We start from the raw sequence: 25067 nt of genomic DNA on the forward strand, positions 1-25067 counted from the left end.
TCCTTCTCTGGCGAGGCAGGATCGGGACCATGACCCCCCGGCGGGGGCGGCGGGCCGGGCCGAGGTAGCCGCGGGCCGGAGGAAGGAAAGCGGGGAGCGGCGGCGGATGGGGACCGGAGCGGACGCTGCTGCGGCGGCGCCGGTGGCTCCCGGTGCTGCTGCCTGAGCCTGGAGCTCCGGCGGCGGCAGCCTCCTCTCCGGCTCTCCGGCCCGCCCGGCCTCCTCGCGGCCCCACCCCCGTCCCCACCCAGCCAGGTCTGGGCGAGCGGCAGCCCAGCGGAAGCGGCAGTCGGAGGAGCGGCGGCGCCGCGCACGGAGCCCGCAGACATGAGGTCGGTCGGTGCTACCTGCTGCCCGGGCGCGGCGGAGGGAGGGAGGGAGGGAGAAGGGCGCCTTTGTTGTCTGGGCTGCGGGAGCCGGGATTTCGGGGGGGGGGGGCGCCGTCTGGGTTCCCCGTGGGCCTCCGCCCCGAGGAAGGAGCAAGCGGGGAAACGGGAGGCGGCACGCCGAGGCTGCTCCGAAGAAAGGAGCGCGGCGGCACCCGGGTCCCCGCTCTCCCGTCGAGGCTGCAACCAGCGCAATTTTTTTTTCTGGGGGGGGGGCTAGAACATTGGGGGTTGCTGTTTTGGGGAACCTGGAACATTGGGGTTTGCAGTTTTGGGGGGGCCTATAACATTGGGGTTGCTGTTTTGGGGGACCTGGAACATTGGGGTTTGCAGTTTTGGGGGAACCTAGAAAATTGGGGTTTGCTGTTTTGGGGGAACCTATAACATTGGGGGTTGCTGTTTTGGGGGACCTGGAACATTGGGGTTTGCAGTTTTGGGGGACCTGGAACATTGGGGTTTGCTGTTTGGGGAAACCTAGAAAATTGGGGTTGCTGTTTTGGGGAACCTAGAACATTGGGATTTGCTGTTTTGGGGGAACCTAGAACATTGGGGGTTGCTGTTTTTGGGGAACCCCCCTCCCACATTACGCGGTTTTCCTGGTTCCTTTTGTAAGCGCTTGGGAGAGAGGTGCACGTGGCAAAGATTAACCCCCCCAAAAAACATAGAAACTGTTAGAAGCTTCTTTTTTTAAAAAGGGGGGGCGTTTCTGCCCTCTCTTTGAAGCCCAATTGAGCGTGTTTTCCGGAAGTGGGAAAATGTTCCCCAATATAGGAGAGATTTGCATCCCCCCCCCCACTTTGGGAGAGGCAAGAGATGATACAATCTCCCCCCCCAAAAAAATATATATATATCCTGCGGTCGGAATGACTGTGGACACACGCAGCCCATCTTTGAATGGGGGCACCCCAAGTTGATGTCTGAAGCCACGCCCTTCCGTGTGACTTCATTGCTCGCCCCCCCCCCCCGCTTGAGATAAGGGGGGAGACTTCCAGGACGGCAGCGGAGTTTGTTGGGGAGTTCCTCCGGGGGGAGGGAAACGAGCCACGCCCCGGGCAAGGGGGGAGCAGGAAGAGATAAGGATAGATTTGCCCCACAGCTGCCTCGTGTCCTCCATAAGTGGGGCGGGGGGGGGGGTTGTGAGGAATGCAAATTCTTTCCCAGGGGGTTGTGCATGCATTTTGCTTTGGGCTGGGAGTTTTAAGTTTTTTGGGGGGCGGAGGGGGGCATTTCCTAGTTCTGCAATAGAGGACTGAAGGTCAGGATTTAGGGTGGGGGCTGCAAGGGGTCAAGTCGAAGGGGGGAGCGACACCTCTGTGAGTGGGGACGAACCTCAAAGGTTGGTTTCTGTGATCCGGGTATGCTACTTAGTTCCTTGCAACCCCACACCTAAGGAACAAATCACCCCCACCCTTTAAGGACACAGGAAGTTGTTTTCTCCCAGGAGGGCATTCCTGAGAGGGGGGTGGCTCCGCCCCTCTGATGGGACAGGGAAAGTGATCTTTCCCGGAGCCCAAGACCCTTCCCGAATTTGGGGTGCTGGTCCGACAGTTCCTAGAGGTTCTGGCCAATGCTGGACATCCAATAAGTGGTCAGTCCTCTTGAATGGATCCTTGTCTGAAGATGACTGGACTGGCTTTATGTACCATTGCGCCCCCCTCTCAGGTATTGCAAGGGAGTAAGGGGTATCCCAAAGCTCCATCTCTCTTCCCCTTGCGATCCTGGCCCTGCTCCTGCCCCCGTTGTGCCCCCTTCGCTCCTTTCCTCAAGTTGAGGGGGACACACACCAAAGACCCCCACCTACCTCCAAGTCTCTTTCAGTGAATGCAGGTTTGGAATTGTAAACCTATTTCAAGGCAGGATATTTAAGGTTGTCCAACTCTAGCTGCCCCCAAATCTTAAGTCTCAAGTCTCAGGTAGGTCTTAAGCCCTCCCACCTCATTTTCTGTGTCCTGGGACTTGCGAGGTTGTTCTTTTGAGCACGTGCAGAGTGTTTCCCCCCCCGTTTCGTTGACGTAGTATCATAATTTCGGAGGCCAACGGGGAGGGTTCTGAGGTCAGGAGGGGAGAGAGACAAGCTGCCCCCCTCCTTCAGAAATTAGGCTGACGAGGAGGCGGCGCTGACGGTCAGTAGGCCTGCGGGGGTTCATCCTGAGTCGGCAGTTTTCAGAGATTCCTCCCCGGCTCCCATCCCCGAGTCACCAGATTATAGAATTCTAGAACTGCAGAGTTGGAAAGTACCAGCCGTTCCAAATCAAGGGAAGAGGCAGCGTGGTGTAGTGGTTAGAGCAGTAGACTTCAACTCCCATCTTAACTAGCTAGTGGGATGATAGGAGTTGTAGTCCCAAAACAGTGGAAGACTCCAGTTTGGGGAAACACTGGCGCTGGCGTGTCAGATCAGGGTTCAAACCCCCACTCGGCCACTGAGTGTCACCTTGGGGGGTCCATTCACTGCCTCCTAGCCTGACCTACTTCACAGGGTTGTTGTGGGGGTGAAATGAGGAGGTTGGTGGACTGTGTCTTGAGCTCCTTGAAAAAGCTGGGCTATAAATGGCATTCTCCCCTCGCCTCCTTAATCCAGCGGAAAGCTGTTTCTGTGGCCCCGATCCCCTGAAAGCAAAAGGAAGTGAACTGTAGGGGAAGTAGATTCAGATCAAGCTCAGGGCCCTGATATGCCTTATCTATAAGCCGATCTCTAGTTGCTGTATTGCAATTTTTTATTTTTATTCTTTAAAAAGGGCACCCCCTGCCTGCAGCCTTACAATATAAGAAGGGAAAGTTGGGGTGGGGGGGTGGGGGAGGCAGGGTGTGTTTTGCAGGTTAAGCAACCCGGAAGAGGTCAGTTTGTCATCTTCGCTGCAAGAGACACGGAGTGCAGTGACGCCTTAAAGGCTGACAAGATTTATTGCTGCCTGGGCTGCCATCATCAGCATCACCACCGAATTAGTCAGCCTTGAAGGGCTCACATGGTTCTTGGTCTCAGTAGGAGGAAATGCAGAGAAAGGGAGTGTGTAGTACTCGGGGGGGGGGGGGTGTCCCAAAGTGGGGGTGGGCAGGATTCCTTGTTGGGGGCTGTCGCTGGAGGTGCAAATGACTATCAGACTTTGAAAAGCTGGTGTCCCTGGAGCAAGCCCAAGAACTTTGTTCAGATGAATCAAACTAAATAGTTTCATTTGGGTTCCGAATAAATGTGCCGTTCCCTGCTTTGAGTTCTATTATTCTCTTCCATAGTTGGCCGTGCGAACTGCTATTCTGAATAATGCTTTTTATAGAATGCTGGGGATGAGTTTATGGGACCAAGGGGGTGGTGCGTGACCCCCAGAATTTTGGAAATGGCTGGTGTAGTAGGAAATCCGTGGAGGGTTTTGGAGAAAAGTCCTGTCTGGTGTTTTGCGCGATCTGGAGACAGGATTCCCTCTGGCATTGAGATTGCCCTGGGATGGGAAGGAAGAGAGTTGTGGTGGTTGTTGGCTAAGTTTTCCCCGGTGTAAGGTAAAGGTAAAGGGACCCCTGACCATTAGGTCCAGTCGTGACCGACTCTGGGGTTGCGGCGTTCATCTCGCTTTATTGGCCGAGGGAGCCGGTGTACAGCTTCTGGGTCATGTGGCCAGCAGGACTAAGCCGCTTCTGGCGAACCAGCACAGCGCACGGAAACGCTGTTTACCTTCCCACTGGAGCGGTACCTACTTATCTACTTGCATTTTGACGTGCCTTCAAACTGCTAGGTGGGCAGGAGCAGGGACCGAGCAACGGGAGCTCACCCCGTCGCGGGGATTCGAACCGCTGACCTTCTGATCGGCAAGTCCTAGGCTCTGTGGTTTAACCCACAGCACCACCCGCGTCCCTTCCCCCGGGGTATACCCATTGAAATGGATGGACGTGGCTAAGCTAGGTCCATTCATTTGGGGAGGTTACACTGAGTGCTCATTTAAATGGGGAGCTCTGGGTGTCTCAAAGGGTACAGAGGAGGCTAAATTAATTTTAAGACTGTAAGCGCCCTGAGGCCAGAGACTTGCTGCCCTCACTTAAGCCATAAAACACCGTATTATGTCGACAGTGGGGTGCAGATTCCCTCATCAGTAGCGCCGGAGGAACCCCAAAAGTATCAGCCAGATCCTCTTATATGCTGCCTTTTCTTTAAAAAATGGGGTGTGACCTCTGACCTGTGGGTCTGGTTATCTCAAGAGTGAATGACCTAGTCCGGCCTCCGGACATGTTTCCAGTGGCGGTCATTCAGTTAACTTTAGTAGCCCCCAAGGGAAATTTGAACATCCTGGCAGCCGGTCTTTCCATGTAGGCTGCTGCTGTCGATGGAGGCTCCACTTTGCTGCTCTGGCTCGGAGTGGGCCGCAAACATGGGTCCAATCCCTTTTTAAATCTGCGTCTCGCAGCATTTGAGGTCAGTCGTGCGCTGCATGTTCTGAAACGGCCGCCCATTCATTTCCTTGGTTGACTCCTTTCAGGGTGAGACGACTTTGAGTCACTAGAGAATTGTCTCCTTATTCCATGATTAAGTTCCCTCGAGAGCCTTTGCTGTGTAGGACTTTGTCAAAAGCTCTTTTTGGGGGAACTCCAAGCTTGCCATGTCTGCCGCTGGGTTGTTCCTGTCTCCGCTCTTGACAACACGCTCAAACAGCTCTGAAAGGTTATCGAGGCGGGACTTCCCTTCGATTCTTTATAGCTGCGATTCCTGCATGATTACACCAGGTTGGACTAGACGGCCTTTGGGGGATCCCTTCCAGTTCTAAGCTTTACTCAGAATAGACCTTTCGAAATTGATGGACCTAACTCAGCCACGTTCATTAATTCTGATGGCTCTAAAACTTCATTCTCTGCCACCCCATGTCTGCCTTCTTTAGGCTAAATAACTCTGTCTTTCAATTTTAAACACAGAATTCCCCTACGATACAATCATCTTCATTGTCATTGTCCCATACAGAACAACAAAATTGAAAAATCTACACAAGACGTTCAAAAACCAACAAGCCTGCTATCCCAACCTGGTTAGCCCCCTAAAAACTCTGATACCCCATAATTAAATACAATATACTCCCATAGAGACTCCTTACATTGCATTTAAAACCAAAATCACATTTGGGTAGAAACGGTTTCTCAGGCGGCTAGTCCTAGTCTTTATAACCCTGGACCTTCTTCCAGAAGGCAGAAGCTGAAAGAGATCATTTCCGGGGTGCGCACTATCCTGCGCTATCTCTGCAGCTTTCTTATGGCACCTGGAAGCGTAGATTTGATCCAAGGTGGGAAGAGTGCATCCAATTATTCTCTCCGCAGTCTTTACAACCCTGGACAGCGTTGTTTTTCCCCTGACTGTGCAGCAACCTAGTGCCGTCTCCAGATGTTCTGGACTACAGCTTCTATCATCCCTGGCTGATATGCTAGGACTGATGGGAATTGTAGTCCGAAACAGCCCAACGGGGAGGTCTGTGTTAAGAGTAGCTGACCTGAGACTTCGTTCCCCTTCACTGCTGGGGTTGAACTGACGGTCTTGCAAACTTCTGGGCAGGAGCTTGATTTCACAGAGATGTTGCGTGATGTGGAACAGTTTCAGATCTGAGTTCGTTGACTCTCGGGTATATACTGAGAAATCTTTGACGATTACATTTATATATTCTCCCCTCCCCTGCCTCTTTCTTCTGAGGTTGTGTCCTCCTCACTTAGTCCTCACAACGACCCTGCGGAGTAGGCTGGGCTGAGAGTCTGTGACTGAACCAAAGTCACACAACCAGCTGAGCGGGGATTCGAACCCAGCTCCCATCAGTGGCTCTCGACCTCCATCCTTGTGGTTAGCACAGGGGAGGGAGGATTTTATTTCTTTCTCAGCAGAGAGGAATATCGAGGTTGTTCGCAGCACACCAGCAATTAGAGTTTCCTGGCACCGATGACCTTGCATTTGGGGGGGGGGGTGGACTAGACTAGAGGATCCTTTGGTTCCTTTCGGCTCTGCAGTTCCAGGACCTCATCGAATCCACCTCTCCCCTCTTCTAACAAAACCACAAAAGGCCCTCTCATTTGCAAAGCCTTTATTTTGCATTTTGCAAGGTGCAAAAGAGCCCTCTAGGAATCCTGACTCCCAGAGCTTTCAGCCACCCCTTGAGTTTTCTATAGGGTCTGGGTCATGGCAGTAGGGGATGTTGCTGCGTTAGCAGCTATGCAGAAGCAACCCTCCACCTTCCCGACCCCTTGAAAACCCACAGCTTTTCTCGCTTCCACGTCCGGAGACCACGTCAGCACTGAAAGCTGTGGGTAGGAGAAGCGGATTTCAGCGGCCGGTCAGGGTTTTATTTGCGTCTTCATGCAGCGCCTAGTGGTTAGAGCTGTGGGGGAGGCCTGAGAAGTTTCAGCAGCTGCAGCAACTGGTGATTTTATTTTCTCCACCCCCCGCCACCCAAATGTCTGCTACTTGGGGTATCTTTCAACAGCTGAGAGGCTTCCAGCTGTCTGGGAGTGAAGGGGGGGTTATGTTGCATGCTCCCCCAGAAAACCCTCCCCCAGCCACTTTGGGGAACAAAGATGCTTAGAAACATGGAACTGTAGAACTGGTACCCCCCAAGGTCATCTAGTCCAACCCCCTGCAATGCAGGAATGCTGCAAGGACTGAATCGTTGAAGTCTAATGTGAAGGACTTGGGCGGATGCTTTTGCTAAACCCTGCCTCATTTAATCCCCCACAACAACCCTGTGAGGTAGACCAAGCCGACAGGAAGTTGGGTAGTAAATAATCATAATCATAATTTGTTATTATTTATACCCTGCCCGTCTGGCTGGGCTTCTGTAGGCACTCTTGGCAGCTTCCAACACAATATTAAAATACAGTAACGCATCAGACATTAAAAGCTTCCCTAAACAGGGCTGCCTTCAGATATCTTCTGAAAGTCTGGTAGTTATTTTTCTCTTTGACATCTGGTGGGAGGGTGTTCCACAGGGCAGGCGCCACTACTGAGAAGGCCCTCTGCCTGGTTCCCTGTAACTTGGCTTCTCACAGTGAGGGAACCCCCAGAAGCCCCTCGGCGCTGGATCTCAGTGTCCGGGTAGAACGATGGGTGTGGAGATGCTCCTTCAGGTATACAGGACCGAGGCTGTTTAGGGTTTTCAAGGTCAGCACCAACACTTGTGCCCCGAAACGTACTAGGAGCCAATGTAGGTCTTTCAAGACCAGTGTTATGTGGTCTCGGCGGCCGCTCCCAGTTACCAGTCTAGCTGCCACATTCTGGATTAGTTGTAGTTTCTGGGTCACCTGCAAAGGTAGCCCCACGTAGAGCACATGGCAGTAGTCTAGTAGCCCTCAGGGTCCCTTCCAATTCTATGATAAGTGGGGGATGGAATTTGAACCTTGGTCTCTCCCAGGTCCTAGTTGGACGCTCAACCACTATAACAGGCTAGCAACCTTGCAAAGTTTCTGACCCAAAAGGCAGCAGCATTTTTCACTTAAGAAAGGTAAAGGACCCCTGACCGTTAAGTCCAGTCACGAACAACTCTGGGCTTACAGCGCTCATCTTGCTTTACTGGCCGAGGGAGCCGGCGTACAGCTTCCGGGTCGTGTGGCCAGCAGGACTAAGTTGCTTCTGGCGAACCAGAGCAGCTCACAGAAACACCGTTTACCTTCCTGTCGGAGTGGTACCTATTTATCTACTTGCACTTTGATGTGCTTTCGAACTGCTAGGTTGGCAGGAGCAGGGACCAAGCAACGGGAGCTCACCCCCTTGCGGGGATTCGAAGTGCCGACCTTCTGATCGGCAAGTCCTAGGCTCTGTGGTCACAGCGCCACCCGCATCCATTTTTATATTTTCACTTTGACAAGGAACAAAAACACCACTTTCTCTGTCTATGTGCTCACATGTGTGTGCCTGTCTGCCCTGTCTTGTTTGAGATCCAGCCTTTCCCCCTTTCTGCCTTAACTTTCCCAATCTGTAAAATGGGCAACCCAGGCAGGAGTCCAGAGAGACCCCTGAGCTTTGCAGTTACTTGACTGAGTTGCTTAGTACTGACTGTGGGTCTGAGATGTTGCAGGCGATTTAATGAGTCCTGGCTGATTACCTAAAGATCAGGAAGCAGCCTGTCCCATTTCCCTTTTCCACTGTGTACATGGACTGACTGGGAAGAGGAAGAGCAGACCCAGTGGATGTTAACCCTTGGGCTCCCAGGGAGTTGTGACCCATGCCTTGAAGGCAATCTTGGTGCCCTCAGATCTTGCTGGACTACAAGTCCCATCAGCCCTGGCTGGCACAGAACTTTTTTTGGGGGTGGGTGAGAGCACCAGGTGGGCTCACACATATACCCAGCAAGATGCCAATTAAAACCAAGCCTTTCAAAAGGCAAATTCACGCAATTGTAGAATTGGGAGGGGCCCCGAAGGTCATCCAGCCCAACCCGCTGCAATGCAGGAATCGCAGCTGACGACTCCTCACCTGTTCCTCCTCCTGGTGGCGCAGCAAGAAAACGGCTAGCACGTTTGCGAAGCTAAGCAGGGTCCGGTTGGGTTTCAAATGGGATGGGGGACCGTGCATTGCCCGGGGGTTGGACTAGATCCCCTTTGGGATCCCTTCTGCCACCTTCCTCTTTTTAAAGGCTGCTTAGCCTTAACCACTGAAATGAGTGCAATGGTAATACTTTGAACTTATCTCCAGGAGAAAGATGCTCCATTGTTTTGGGTGGGAATGGTAATACTTTGAACTTATCTCCAGGAGAAAGATGCTCCATTGTTTTGGGTGGGAAGGAAAGAGGCAGCTTCCGAAATCAACGTTTGGTGAAATGATTTTTTAACATATAAATTCCAACAATCATTTAACATAACTTCTTATCTTATACAATATTTTAGACTTCCATCAACAACCTCTGAAGATTTTCCGTTCTTTATCACTTGTTCTGCATTTCTTAATTTCTCTATTACTTTTAATTGCCCTTAACTAATAATCCTTTTCAATAATCCTTTTCCTTTTGCAATATTTCACAAAGCACTCCTTACAGAACTTCTTGCCGTCCTGCTAGCGTAATCTGCTCGTCACAATTGCTGTTCAAATAGTTCAAATATTTAGTCCAGTCCTCTAAGAATCTCTGATCCCGCAGGTTTCGAACCCTTCCTGTTAATTTATCTAATTCTGCATAGTCCATTAATTTCATTTGCCATTCTTCTTTGGTCGGCAGTTCTTCTTGCTTCCATTTTTGTGCCAATAATATTCTCGCTGCTGCTGTTGCATCTAAAAACAATTTCTAGTCTTGTCTGTTAATATCCTCTCCTACAATGCCAAGTAAAAATGTTTCTGGTGAGAGAGAGAGATTAGATAAATTCATGGGGGTGGTTTGGTCCATCAGCCAGGAACAAAGACCCTGAATTGAATGATAATGGAGCCTCCATGTTCAGAGAGTGTCTACCTCTAAATTTGATGTACTGGGGACGGAGGACAAAAGTAGCAGAAGTGTGTTTGTGTGTGTGCTCTGCTTGGGAGCTTCCAGAAGCACCTTGGCTGTCCTCTGTCGGAAGCAGGATCCTGGGGTGTTCTTTCCTGATGCAGCTGCGCCGTTCATAGGGGACACAGGAGGTTAAGATTCAGATTCGGCGTTTAGAAGGGTGACTTCATTTTGCACTGGAGCCAGCTTCATGCGCCGGGGTTGCTAAGCCCCATTTTCCTCATTCCTCAGATGACTAAGTGCCGTCAGCCCCAAACGCTAGGGATGAGCCGGCCAGAACAGTGAGCCCCAGGACGCCTTGTTCTGCAAACTAAGGCCCAGGGTGTTGCCCCGCCACAGGGCAAAGAAAGGACTTTAGATAGATAGATAGATAGATAGATAGATAGATAGATAGATATCTTTATTGTCATTGTCCCATACAGAACAATGAAATTGAAAAACTACATAAAACATTCAAAAACCCCTAAAAACTCTGAAAACCCCTAAACGCCTAAAAACCCATTTTAAAATATACTATACTATACTATACTATACTATACTATACTATACTATACTATACTATACTATACTATAAAACCCCCTAAAAACTCTGAAACCCCAGTTTAAAATACACTGTACTATAAAATACACTATACTATAGAGACCCCTTATGCTGTGTTTAGAACCAGAATTGCATTTAGATAGAAACTGTTTCTCAGACGGCTAGTCCTAGTCTTTATAAGCCTGGACCTTCTTCCGGAAGGCAGAAGCTGAAAGAGATCATTTCCGGGGTGTGCACTATCCTGCGCTATCTCTGCAGCTTTCTTATGGCACCTGGAAGCATAGATTTGATCCAAGGTGGGAAGAGGGCACCCAATTATTCTCTCCGCAGTCTTTACAACCCTGGACAGCATTGTTTTTCCCCTGGCTGTGCAGCTCTCAAAACACACATACAGACCATAAGTTAATACACTTTCCACAGTACAATGGTAAAATGCCATTGCTGCTGCCTCTGCTGCAAAGAGTTAACCTGTGGAACTCGCTGCCACAGGAGGCTGGGGTGGGTGGCCACAAACCTCAGGCCTGGCATATTCAATGGCTACTCCCCGTGCCCGGATTGCATGCTTCCCGTGGGCATCTCCTCGGGTTCTTATGGAACCTCCAGCTCCAGCAGCAGTCTATCTATATTCCTAGGTTCTTTGGGGTATTTGGCCACTGTGAGAACAGGAGGCTTGGCTAGATGGGTCAATGGCCTGATCCTGAGCTGCCTCAACCGCCTGGCCTCACCCCGAGTCTCTGGGCCCCCCAGCGCCGGAATCTTCTTGGGGGTCGCAGGTTCCGGGTGCCGCTGTATTGTGACGCAGCACTGAGTTCCGACTGGCACATCTTCCGGGCTGGTGGGAGAGACAGAGAGACCTGCACCCGGGCCGGGCGTGGCGGGGGCACCACGCCGGACACCATGGGCCGCTTTGGAAGGTTGTTTCGCTACCCCCCCCTCCGGATTGGGCCCTCTGTTCTGCTGGCCTCCCGGGTGTAGGGGAGGGGGCTGGAGTCGCAAGCGTGGGTCGTATTCTGCCCTGTGGAAATGCCGCCATGCTCTCCCTGCCCCCCCCCCCCGCTAAACATGAAACTCCAACATGGATTGCAGCCCCTTCTCTCCCCCCCTCTTGCGCCCCCCCCCCGCCGTGACCAGCTGTCCCTTTTCTCTCGCCTCCCTTTTCTCTCAGCCCTGATATTCTGTCAGTTCTGTTTTTTTGGGGGGGTGTTTCTTGCCCCCCCCCAAAGAGTCCTACGTCTTGCTGGCCCTCCCCCCCCCTTTCCCAAATTGTCCTGAGCTGGAAAAGGCCGGAAAAGCTGCGCGCCTTTCAGGAAGTGACTCAGCCGTCTCAAATACAAGGCTGCTCAAGGGGGGGAGGAGGAAGAAAAGGAGTTTTTTTGGGGGGGAGGATAAGCCTCTGGAACCCCTCCCCCTTTTCACCTCCTTACTGATGCTCTCCAGGGACGAGCACAGACAAGATCCAGGTGCATGCTACCCCCTTAGCCCCAAGGCGTGGCTTTTGGCTGCTCCCAGCACTTTCGGGGGGGGGACCACTGCTGGTCGCCTTGCTTCCCCCTCCGTTCGCCATAGGCGACCTGAGTGGTTTGGGGTTTTTTGCTCTCTGGCAGATCGCCGGCTCCTGACCCACCATCTAAGCCCAAAGTGGAGAAGCATGGCACAACGCTCAGGTGTGGATGGATTGGGTCTGTGTGGGGGAGATGTAGCCCCCCCCCCCCCAAAAAAAAACCTTCCTTATCCTGGGGTGCCCACCCTTATCTCACAAAACCTGCAGAGGCCTTTGAGAGTGGTACCCGAGATTCTTGTGTATTCTAGGGATGGAAGCAATCCCCCCCCCCAAAAAAAAGAATATCTTGGAAGTTTTGGACCTGCCCCTGGCTGGAACCTGAAAATTACCCCCCCCCCCTTGACTCTTAAGGGATGGTTTTGTTTTATTTTTTCCCCATTTTTTTATTAAGTTTTTCACAAATATAACATAGAAGAAAAGAAAACACACAAGACACACTACATTACTAAAAAAAAAAGAAAAGAAAAATTTAAGCACCTATCACTTGAAAAACCCAAGTTATCTTACATTGTTAATTGACTTCCTCGAATCCTTCCCTTCTGAATTTCATTGTATCTGCATATAACAGCTCTCCAATATCATTCTTCAACTAAAATTATTTCCAACAATTACCATATTTTTCGCCCTATAGGACGCACCGGCCCATAGGACGCACCTAGATTGGGAGGGGGGAAATAAAGGGGGAAAGGGGGGGAAATAAAGGGGACCCCAGCCCCCAGAACGGGACCCAGAGCCATGCCGAAGCTGCACGCAGCTTTGGCATCGCTCTGGGAGCTGGCTGGGCTGGGGGAGGGGGAAACAGGCTTCTCTCCCCCCCCCCCCAGCCAGCCTTCTAACCAAGTCGGGGGACAGCAGGATGGCAGCGTTCCGCCTCCCCGCTGTCCCCCGAGCTTGTGGGGCTGGCGGTGGGGCTCTCCTGAAGCCTGGAGAGCGAGAGGGGTTGGTGCGCACCGACTCCTCTCGCTCTCCAAGCTTCAGCAAAAGCCTGCATTCGCCCCATAGGACGCACACACATTTCCCCTTCATTTTTGGAGGGGGAAAAGTGCATCCTATAGGGCGAAAAATACGGTAACTATCTTCTCCTCTTTCCTTAATATTCTAAAATCAACTTACTTACAATTGAACCTTATTTTAATCCTCAGCCTGTTTGGTACTTTTCAAGTGACTTCTAATTACTTATATTACAATATTTAGTTAAATAGTCCTTAAATTTCTTCCAGTCTTCTTTCTGGTCGCAGATTCTTCCAGTCAGGTTGGCCAGTTCCAAAAAGTCCAACATCTTCACCTGCCATTCTTCCACCATTGGGATTTCCAATTTTTACCTAATGGCAGTCTCGCCACTGTGGTGGCATACAAAAATAGTCTTTTTCTGGGCAATTCCATTCCTATTATTCCAAGTAGAAAGGCCTCTGGTTTCTGAGTCTTAGGAATGGTTTTAAACACACACACCCCACTCCTTTCCAGACTGATTCCTGGAGTCTGGGGGCTTTCTGGCTTCCGTTGGGAGACCTTGGCTTCGGAAGGTGGCAATTTCCCCACCACTGGCTGTTTTCCACCAGGGGTTGGGATGGATGACCCCTGGGGTTCCCTCCCCACGCCACGATTCTGTGACCTTTGACTTTCTCCGTTTCCAGCAAGGCTCCCGACCCCCCCAAGGCCAAAGACCAACACCATTCGACGCAACTCAAGTACGGATGAGTATTTGGGTCAGGGTGGGGGGCAGGGAGTTAGCCGCGGCAGGGCGCAGAGTGGTGGGCTGGTTTGCCCCCCATGCCTGCCCTTTGCAAGATGCATTTTTGGAGGGGGGGGCAAAGCTATTTAATTTTTCTCCTGGCCCTGCAGTTGCAGGCCTGGAAGCAACATCCTTCTGTGGCCGCCTTATGCATCGTCCCAAAAGGCCTGGTTGGGAGGGGGCTGAGGACCACCCTCAACCCCCCCCCCATCCTGGGGGTCTCCCCGGGCTTCTAGCCCCCCCCCCCAGAGACCAAGAATGTGCTTCCCTTTGCCAGGATTACGCTGGGGAAGAAATCTCCCGCCCCGGAACCCACCAAGAAAGTCGAAGTGAAACAGGCAGAGAAACCCAGGTGCGACTGAATTTTTTTTGGGGAGGGGTGCGACACTACAGATACTATTCTGAGCTCTAGGAATGGGCTTTGAATTCCAGGATAAGGGAATCCCCCTCTCTCCATTGGAAGGGTTGAGAGCCACCTGCTCCCCACTTTGCCACCCTCTGCCTAAATTGGGGGGGGGGCAGCAGGGAAAAAAAATCCTGGGGTGGCACACAAGGGGCAAAGTCTTGTGTGCAACACATTAAGATTTCTGAAAGGGGAAAATCCCATATATATCAATGACGGGAGTGCACGATGGAGGGAATATCATTTTTTGGGGGGCGTCATTCCCCCCCCCCTATGTAGGGCCGCCCTCTCCAACTGGGAGTGAGCTGACGGTTTCTTGTGCATGCAGCATTCAGGGAGGGGGGGATGTTTACACGGCTAATTCCAAACGACTTTGAACGCCGTCCAAAATGCACACGCACGCCCATTATACGTGGAAATGTCTTTTTCCAGGCCCCCCCAACCCCGAGCCGCTCTTGTCCCTCCGCAGAAAACAAAGGCTGTGCAGCTCTGCCAATTCCCACCTCCCTCCCGAAAAAGCCCACCACTTTTTTTTTTAATACAAAGTTGGAGAAAGTAACATGGAAAGCAATCCTGAGTCGAACCCTACCTGCTTGTCTGTTGCTCTGTCCTGACCCACCCACCCCCACCCCAAATTTAACTCAGCCACCCCCCACCCCATCAGTTTGCAATGCTTCCAGCTCATAAGTCTGGAATTTGGGGAGTGTGTCTCTAGCAAAAAAAAACAACACCTCCTTTGTGAATACCTTTATGGGGAAGTTGGTTGCTTTGGGGAGAGAATGGAGGCAATAGATGATGTCAGGATGTTTTGAGCCGGGCTGGGGGTGCTTGTCTTTGCTTAGGCAGGATTGCTGATGGGGGGGGGAACGGCGGCGCAGGATGTCTCTGGGCCCCTCCCCGCCTCCTCCAACCGCCTTGCATTCCCACATTATCCGGCCTGTCCTTCAAGTCTACCTTATATGGGCAAAGGCTGCTTTTTGCTCTCCCGCCCTCCCTCCTTCCGCCTCTTTTCCGGTTGGCCGTTCCAGGTGCCAATTCTTATTCTTTCAGTCACTGCCAGAGTAAAGGGGGGGGCAGCCTGTTTCCCGCACTGCCCCCCCCCCACTTAACCTCGCTCTGTTTTCCTGAAATAGAGCGGGTAGGTCTTGTTTGCCCTCTGAACCTAAAAGGAGCAGTCTAGTCCAGCCTCCTTTTCTCGCAGAGGCCAAATACCCCATAGAACCTAGGAACGCAGATAGACTGCCCCTGGAGCTGGAGGCTCCATTAGAAGAGCTGGGCTGCTGGATCAGGACAGGGTTAGGGTTCTCCTAGGGGCCAGGGCTCTTGAGGTTTCCAGCAACTGGGATTCAAAAGCCTCGCTGCCTACCTCTGGCATGTTTTGGTTCGGACAGCCGGCGTTGAGCTGAGCCACCAGAGGTTATATCCCCCCCCCCCCCAGAAATTTTATTGATTTTCACAATATTATAAAAAACAAACAAACACACAAGACAAACAAACAAAGCAAACATAGATCATAGCCTTATTGAAAATTACAGTTATTCCCCTTGGTTGAATTTCATTGCATGTCCTTTTAACGGTTTTCCAAATCCCAATTTTTATGAAATTTAACTTAAACTTGAACATCAGCAGTAGTCCAAGCGGGAGATAACTAGAGCATGCACCACTCTGGCGAGACAGTCCGCGGGCAGGTAGGGTCTCAGCCTGCGTACCAGATGGAGTTGGTAAACAGCTGCCCTGGATAAAGAATTGACCTGTGCCTCCATGGACAGCTGTGAGTCCAAAATGTCTCTTACATAGAGGGGAAACTGAGGCAGAAGGAAGCAAGGGAACTACTTGAGTTGACTTGTGAGTTGCAGGACCAAGGAGTCGTGTTTGCAGGTCTTCCCCCCCCCCCCATGAGGTTATGAAAGGGAAGGTGGTTTGTTTATGCTGTAATTTTTGTGTCTTGGGATAATTGGCCGAGAAAGTTCCACATTTCACAAAACCTTCCTCTCGTAGCAAATGTTCCTCCATTTGTGAGCTGGAGAGAGAGAAAGAGAGAGACCTTTGGTCTGGGGCCTGCAGCCTGACCCCAGAATGCAAACAAACGGTTTTGCAAAGGGAAAAATGCGACGGCTGGGGAGAGAGAGGACGGGATAGAGAGAAAATGTCGCAGCGGTTTCAACAGCAACATCCGACTAGATGCGTCTCAAAGGATTCTGCGTATTGCTGTGCCACGGCTTCCCAAGCCGTTTCTGAGAAACATTGGCCGTTGCAAAAATGTGTGTGTGTCTGTGAATTGGATTTTATTTATATTTTTGGCATTTATATTGCACCCTTTTCTGCAAGGGGCTCAGGGTGGGGTACCTGGTTCTGCCCCCCCTCCTCATTTAATCCCTGCACCAACCCTGCGAGGTAGGTTAGGCTGAGGGTTGCAGTGACTGAACCCGCAAGCAGCATGCCTGAGTGAGGCTTCGGGCCCCGGTCTCTCCGAGGTCCTAGTCTGATGCACTCTAACCACTACACCGCACTGCCTCGACTTCAGACCCGCCTGGAATTTTTGACAGTGCATCGCCACCTTCCAAGGGCTGGCAGAGCCCTTGCTTGGCATGCAGAAGGTCCCAGGTTCAATCCCTGAATGCGTCTCCTGGAGCTGCCAGTCAGTGTAGGCAGTGCTAAGCTAGGTCTGAGTCGGTAGCTTCCTGTTTAAAACAGCCCTTTGCTAAACTCCATGAGGACTGGCACCTTACTTAGACGGAGGCTGAGCACTTGCAGGCAGGAACCCCCTGGCATTTCCTGGTAATGTCCGCTGTCTGAATCTTGGGAAGCCCCTGCCAGCCAGTGCATGCAGCACTGACCTAGGCTGACCAAGTCACCTCCAGCTTCCTCTGCACCTAGATATATGCCCATCTCGAACGACGCACCCATCCACCTGCTCCGTGGCGCCCCCGGGTGGCATTGCAGGGACCCAGTTTCTGCCTTGCCGGTGCAGGCTCTGGCTGGCAGCAGTTGCAGAGCCACACCTCGGGTCTTCTCCGGACTTGCGCAACCCTCCTCCGGGCGGTTTGGATCTTTGCCTTCTCTCTTAAAAGCGAGGTAGTCTCGGAAGTGTACCTTGCGTCACTGCGGCCGTGGTGAGATTGTGAAGGGACCTGTGACTTGCGAGAGCCGGACGTGAGCTGGGGACGCATGATGGGCTGAAGTTGTTGCTCAACACAACCTGGGAGGGGTAAGGATGAGGTGGATCGGGCCCCTCTCCACCCCACGTCGCTCTCGGCTTGAAACCAGAAGGATGTTGCCTGCCTGTTCCTCATTTATTGCTGATTTATCCCCCCTTTTTCTCCCAGGAGCTCCAGGGGGTGCAAAGCGCTCCCCCTACTCCCTGTTTCATCTTCACAACAGCCTTGCGAGGTAGGGCTTAGGCTGAGAGGCAGTGGCTTCACCCAAGGGAGGATTTGAACCCAGGTGTCTCCTAACAAGGTTGCAGGTTCAATCCCCGTATAGGACGGCTGCATGGGTCCTGCATTGCAGAGAGTCACTTTCCCTTCCAACTCTGTGATTAATAATACAGTGGTGCCTCGCAAGACGAAATTAATCCATTCCGTGAGGCTCTTCGTACAGCGGCTTTTTCGTCTTGCGAAGCAAGCCCATTGACAGTTTAGCGGATTAGCGCTATTAGCGGTTTAGCGGCTTTTAGCGGATCAGCTGATAAGCGGCTTGGCGGCTTAGGAAAAGGGGGGGGGAGGGGAAAAAACCCCGCAGGAACTCGCAAGACATTTCGTCTTGCGAAGCAAGCCCATAGGGAAATTTGTTTTGCGAAGCGCCTCCAAAACGGAAAACCCTTTTGTCTAGCGGGTTTTCCATCTTGCGAGGCGTTCGTCCTGCGGGGCACCACCGTAATAATAATAATAATAATAATTTATTATGTATACCCCACCCATCTGCCTGGGTTTCCCCAGCCACTCTGGGCAGCTTCCAACAGAACACTAAGTTTGGGAAACCGTGGATCCTGGGATCCTTCCTTTGGAACGCAGCAATTATTATTATTATTATTATTATTATTATTATTATTATTATTATTATTATTATTATTATTACTATGGGCCTTTCAGGTTCCTGCCCTCCGCACTGCCAAACACAGAAGGCCTTGCACACACAAACACTGGGTTCCCCCGCTGCTCAACTTCCCTCCAGGCACCAAAGGGTGAAGCGGAAACGGCAGCCGCTCCCTTAATCCAAACAGGCAGCGCCAGGCCTGGGCCACGATTCCTGCCTCTGGGCTGCAGGCGAGTTGTGGCACAGCCCCGACTCTGCGGGAGCAGGAATGGGGAGCGGGCGAGAGGCAGGGAGAAAACAGGCAGCCTGCAACTGGAGAAGACCAGAACAAATCGTCTCAAGGAAACTGAAGGAGATCCTTTCTTGGAAGGCGAACTCAGAGGAGACTTTGCAACAAGTACTTTAGACCTATGCAGGGCTAGGGAGGTGGCGCTGCAATGCCAACATGGCAAGGAAGACAGGCAGGAGTGCAGCTTAGGAAACAGAGTGTGTGCATAATAATAATAATAATAATAATAATAATAATAATAATAATAATAATAATAATTTTATTTATACCCCGCCCTCCCCAGCCAAGACTGGGCTCAGGGCAGCTGCCACCAGGTATAAAAACAATTGATTAAAATACAACTTAAAAAACAAGATTAGAATGCAGCCTCCTTTCAGTAGAAACTCAAATCAAAAACTTTTCAGGTGATGAAAACGTCAAATATTCACCAAGGCTAACTTTCCAGACTGGTCCTACGTGGGCCAGAAAAAAAGCCAGGGAAGTCCCCAAATAGGTGTTCCATCACAGAAGGAGAAAGGAAAAAGGAAAAGAGGAAAGAGGGGAAGGGGATCAAGTTGATTCCAAGCCGAAGGCCAGGCGGAACAACTCTGTCTTACAGGCCCTGCGGAAAGAAATCAGATCCTGCAGGGCCCTGGTCTCATGAGACAGAGCGTTCCACCAGGCTGGAGCCATCACTGAAAAGGCCCTGCCTCTGGTTGAGGCTAATCTGACCTCCCTAGGGCCCAGGACCTCTAGGACGTTGTTATTTATGGACCTTAAGGTCCTCCGTGGGGCATACAAGGAGAGGCAGTCCCGTAGCTACGAGGGTCCTAGGCCGTGAAGGGCTTCAAAGGTCAAAGCCAGCACCTTAAATCTGAGTAAGTAAGAGCGGGGGCTCGACCAGGCTGCTTGGGGGTGCCCAGACCCAACGGGCGAAATCTCCCCTCTTTGGCTAGATGAGAGGGCTGTCGATGGATGCTGGCTATGCGCACTCTGTGGCAGCAAGGCCGCGGCAGGAGAGGGAGAGTTGCTCTTGCGCTCAGATCCTGCTTGTGGATTTCTGTGTTGTGAGATGAGGAGACTGGACCATTATTGGCCTGATCCGGTTCTAAGGCTTTTTTTGGCACATACATGTGTGCACGCACACACACAAATGGTGTGGTTTTCAGGCTGTTTCTATGTCCCAGACATTGGCCAACCTCTCTCCCCCCGTTGCGTTCTATCAGCTCCTTCTATACCCTCCCTCCTTGCGCATGAAGACCCCAGACAGTAAAAGACACATGTGCGCACATGCACGAGCGCGTGGGCACACACACACACACACACACACACACACACACACAGAGTCCTTGCCAGCCTGGCTGCTTTTCCTGTTCTGCCAGTTGCCACAATTCTCTGAGCACCCTTGCGCTAAGAGAGGAGGCTGGTGGAGAAGAACTCACCTGAGAGCTTTGTGTGCATGGGGGGGGGGGTATGATTGGGTGCGGAAAAGAGACGGCCGTGGAAATCGCCTGGGGCACATGGTGGTCTGCATGCCCAGGCCCCTTGAGTCCAGTGCGGAACTTTTCGCTCTATAAGATGCACCAGACCAAAAGACGCACCTAGTTTTTGGAGGAGGAAAACAAGAAAAAAAATATTCTGAATCTCAGAAGCCAGAACAGCAAGAGGGATCGCTGCGCAGTGAAAGCAGCAATCTCTCTTGCTGTTCTGGCTTCTGGGATAGCTGCGCAGCCTGCATTCGCTCCATAAGACGCACACACATTTCCCCTTACTTTTTAGGAGGGGAAAAGTGAGTCTTATACAGAGTCTTATTATACGGTACTTCTCTTTCCCACCTGCCTGCCCAAGGTTCTAGTCCTCAGCATTCTGCATGGAAACATTCCGCAAGGATGCCCCTCCGTTTTCCAAGCACAACCCCTTTCTTTCCTCCTCACCCCCCCCCCCGCCCCATGGTGGACTGGCAGCCCTGGACTACTTAAACGGATTAAATTGCAAACACCTTTCTTTTTGATTTGCATAATTCAGCCCAGCCTTGGAATTTGGGCTTCCTGGTTGCACATAAGCTCGTATTGTGCATCTGCTGTGCAGAACCCTCCAGTTGTATGTTAAACATGTCCCCATGTGGCCTGCCCTCCCGCTTGCCCTCATACATTTAATAATAATAATAATAATAATAATAATAATAATAATAATTTATTTATACCCCACCCATCTGGCTGGATCTCTCCAGCCACTCTGGGCAGCTTCCAACAAAACACTAAAATACAATGACCTATTAAACATTAAAAGCTTCCCTAAACAGGGCTGCCTTCACATGTCTTCTAAAAGTTTGGTAGTTGTTTTTCTCTTTGACATCTGATGGGAGGGCGTTCCACAGGGCGGGCGCCACTACTGAGAAGGCCCTCTGCCTGGTTCCCTGTAACTTGGCTTCTCGCAGTGAGGGAACCGCCAGAAGGCCCTTGGCGCTGGATCTCAGCGTCCGGGCAGAACGATGGAGGTGGAGATGCTCCTTCAGGTATACTGGGCCTTTGAGGCTGTTTAGGGCTTTAAAGGTCAGCACCAACACTTTAAATTGTGCTCAGAAACGTACTGGGAGCCAGTGTAGGTCTTACAAGACCGGTGTTATATGGTCTCGGCGGCCGCTCCCAGTCACCAGTCTAGCTGCCGCATTCTGCATTAGTTGTAGTTTCCGGGTCACCTTCAAAGGTAGCCCCACGTAGAGCGCATTGCAGTAGTCCAAGCGGGAGATAACCAGAGCATGCACCACTCTGGCGAGACAGTCTGTGGGCAGGGAGGGTTTCATCCTGCATACCAGATGGAGCTGATAAATCTTTGAATGTAGATTTAGCGGTGCCTTAGGACAGCTAACCCTTTCTGCAACACTTTAAATCTGCAAAGTATTTTTTATGTGCCACTGTGTTTCCTCTGAGCAGTAGGCCGTTTTATAGAGTGGGGAACTGAGGCAGAGAGAGAGAGACTTCTCCATAGCCAGTCGTCGTAACCTGTGCAGAGATGGAGTGTGTGTGCACATGGGAATGTTTCAGGTCATACGGATCCAGTTCTCTATCCATTGAGGCTTAATGTTTGCACACGCTATTCCCCCCCTGGCCCCCGGAGTCTCTGGAAGATCAGGAGGGTTCAGCAGCCCAGTTTGGAGCGTCTGCTTGGCCAGCATTTCTGCGCATGGTGGTTTCGACAAGCCTTTTTCAGCTTCCTCTTGCAGAAAACCCCGGGTTAAGCGATAGCTGTGCGGTTGCCACACAGAGGTCAGGAGCTGTTGAGGCTTGCGACAGGAGGTGGGGGGGCAGGGTGACTCCGTTCCCCTGAGCCGCATGTGGGTTTTCCCCAGAATATAGTTCTGCACCCATGCTGCTGCGCGAAGTTCAACTGGTGGGAAGTATCATTAAGGATAAAGCAATCAAGTCTATGGAGGCAATGAGAGATTTGACTTTCTTGGGCTCCATGATCACTGCAGCCACAAAATTAAAAGACGCCTGCTCCTTGGGAGAAAGGTGATGGCAAACCTGGACAACGTCTTAAAAAGCAGAGACATCACCTTGCCAACAAAGGTCCGTATAGTTCAAGCTCTGGTTTTCCCTGTAGTGATGTATGGAAGTGAGAGCTGGACCATCAAGAAGGCTGATCGCTGGAGAATGGATGCTTTTGAATTCTGGTGCTGGAGGAGACTCTTGAGAGTCCCATGGACTGCAAGAAGATCAAACCTCTCCATTCTGAAGGAAATCAGCCCTGAGTGCTCACTGGAAGGACAGATCCTGAAGCTGAGGCTCCAAGACTTTGGCCACCTCAGGAGAAGAGAAGACTCCCTGGAGAAGACCCTGATGTGGGGAAAGATGGAGGGCACAAGGAGAAGGGGACGACAGAGGACGAGATGGTGGGACAGTGTTCTCGAAGCTACCAGCATGAGTCTGACCAAACTGTGGGAGGCAGTGGAAGACAGGAGTGCCTGGCGTGCTCTGGTCCAGGGGGTCACGAAGAGTCGGACACCACTAAACGACTAAACAACAACAACTAAATCAAAGCTATAGAAGAACAAGCCTTGCTCAAGCAGAGGCAGCATGGCTTCTGCCAGGACAAGTCCTGTCTCCCAAAGCTGTCAGAGTTCTTTGAGTTTAAACAAGCATATTCTGGAAGAAGCCTTTTTAAAAAGTCCCATATGCTCAGAGACGTTGCGCCTGTTCATTGGGGGAGATAGGAAGCCTAGAGCACTTGTTCTTTAGATGTCCCTTTTATGAAGAGGCACAGAGTGAGACCATTGATCCCCTGCTGGTGAGGCTCGCTGACCTCCCGGAAAACCCCAAAATTAGACCTTTTCCTGTTAGGCAAAGATCATAAGATGACCCGGACGGTCACCAGATTCTGTGTACAGATCTGTAGGCACACACCATCGCCCGACTCAAACTAGTTTGTTAAGAAAATCCCCAAACTCTGTTCCATGGGTGACCGTGGGTCATCTGTCTATGGTAGCTTATCTTAAATTATAAAGCGTCTATATGCTTATCGCATTTATAAATTTTAAATTTATTGTTGCACATTGTTTTAAATGTTTGTTTTCCTTCTGTTTTTCCCCCAATTTTTTTTTATTGATTTTCCACAACATTTTTAAGCACACAAACAAACAAACACAAATCCTAACCTTACTAAGTCTAATCTTTTTAACATTATTAAGTGACTTCCTCGTATCTCCCTGGTTGAATTTCAGTGTATATCATTTTCCAAAACCAGTATTCTTATAAAATTCACTTAATCACTTAACATCTTTCTTTCTTTCCAATTTAGCATTAAACATATTAATTCATCACATTACATATTTCAATCCTAAGGCTATCTGGTATTTGCAAGCTTTTCCATTTAATTTAACTTGACATATTTAACTAAATAGTCTTTAAATTTCGACCATTCTTCCTGGTACTCCTCCTTCTGGACACGGACTCTTCCAGTCAGGCCAGCTAGCTCCGAAAAATCCATCATCTTGTTTGTTTTCCTTCTGGGATTGTACCCCCAAGTGTGTTTTATAAGCTGGTCTCTGACCATAATAATTTATTTTTTAAAAAAACACACACAAGAATATAGGCAGAAGTGACTTAGGGTGCTTGAACTCTCAAATAGGTTCTTGACAAAATGCCTCGCCGACGATTCCTGAGTTCTGTTGTGCATCAGGAACCAGTTAAGTAGCAGGAAGCAATAAATGGACACTTCTCCAACTGGGGAGAAGTTGAAAGTGGAAACCTTTTCTCTCCGCAGACCCCCCCAAAGGTCAGAATTGGGTTCTGCTCTTTTTAACCCCTTCATAAACCATCTAGAGTTAGGAGTGAGCTGGCCAAGTTTGCTGTTCATACTAAAATGGTTCAGGGTCGTTAGAACAAAAAGAGATTGTGAGCAGTTCTGAAAGGACCTCTCCAAACGTAAGCGAATGGGTGGTAAGGCGGCAATTGCAATTCGTTGTAAACCAGTGTAAAATGAGGCATATCAGGCAAAAAAACCCTCTATAAATTTCATACCTATAGGGTCTGAACTGGCAGGGACTGACCAAGAATGAGACCTTGGGGTCATAGTAGAGACAAAGACGTCAAATAATAATACAGTGGTACCTCAGGTTACATAGGCTTCAGGTTACAGACTCTACTAACCCAGAAATAGTGCTTCAGGTTAAGAACTTGGCTTCAGGATGAGAACAGAAATTGTGCCCCGGCGGCGCAGCAGCAGCAGGAGGCCCCCTTAGCTAAAGTGTTCAGGTTAAGAACAGTTTCAGGTTAAGAACGTACCTCTGGAATGAATTAAGTACTTAACCTGAGGTACCACTGTAATAATAATAATAATAATTAATAATAATTTATTTATACCCCGCCCATCTGGCTGAGCTTCCACAGCCACTCTGGGCGGATTCCAACCAAATATTAAAATACAGTAATACATCAAACATTAAAAGCTTCCATAAACAGGGCTGCCTTCAGATGTCTTCTAAAAGTCTGGTAGTTGTGTTTGTCTTTGACAGCTGGTGGGAGGGCGTTCCACAGGGCGGGCGCCACTACCGAGAAGGCCCTCCACCTGGTTCCCTGTAACCTCACTTCTCACAGGGAGGGAACCGCCAGAAGGCCCTCAGCTCTGGACTTCAGTGTCCAGTAGAAAGATGGGTGTGGAGATGCTCCTTCAGGTATACTGGACTGAGGCCATTGAGGGCTTTCAAGGTCAGCACCAACACTTTGAATTGTGCCCGGAAACGTACTGGGAGCCAATGTAGGTCTTTCAAGACGGTGTTATGTGGTCCCGGCGGCCGCTTCCAGTCACCAGTCCAGCTGCCGCATTCTGGATTAGTTGTAGTTGTAGGTCACCTTAAAAGGTAGCCCCACATAGAGCGCATTGCAGTAGTCCAAGCGGGAGATAACCAGATAATTGGATAATTTGGAAATGGGTTCAAAATAAAACTGCTCATAGAATGTCGTCGTACAAATCTGTGATCCGGCCGCATTTGGGACACTGTGTGTTGTTCTGGTTGCCTTAACTCAGAAAAGACATAGTAGAGTTTGGAAAAGGTACAGGAAACAGCATCCGAGATGATCAAGGAGAGGGACGAATAAAAGGTTGCAGCGTTTGAGACTTCTGAGTTAAAGGAAAGTTGGCGACATGATAGTTTGTAAAATTATTCATGGCATGGAGAAAGCAGCGTCTCCCTCTCACCGCACTGGAACTAGCGGGTGCCGAAT

The 25067-nt window shown here is 50.6% G+C and overlaps 1 protein-coding gene across 4 annotated transcripts in view; it reads left to right on the forward strand.

Annotated features, from left to right (window-relative positions):
* Positions 1 to 25067, forward strand: part of VASP (vasodilator stimulated phosphoprotein) — a 44124-nt gene continuing 19057 nt past the window's right edge. The window contains exons 1-4 of one of the 4 annotated variants that reach the window (XM_083753942.1): positions 10863 to 11260; positions 11951 to 12010; positions 13542 to 13595; positions 13917 to 13991. In XM_083753942.1, the coding sequence (XP_083610068.1) occupies positions 11025 to 11260; positions 11951 to 12010; positions 13542 to 13595; positions 13917 to 13991 (425 nt within the window). In that variant the 5' untranslated portion in view covers positions 10863 to 11024. Of the gene's footprint in view, positions 333 to 10858; positions 11261 to 11950; positions 12011 to 13541; positions 13596 to 13916; positions 13992 to 25067 lie in introns of those variants that run through there. The other 3 variants (XM_083753943.1, XM_083753944.1, XM_083753945.1) reach the window with 3 other exon arrangements.

Source organism: Podarcis gaigeae (assembly GCF_964106915.1).
Source record: "Podarcis gaigeae genome assembly, chromosome: 8".
NCBI lineage: Eukaryota > Metazoa > Chordata > Lepidosauria > Squamata > Lacertidae > Podarcis > Podarcis gaigeae.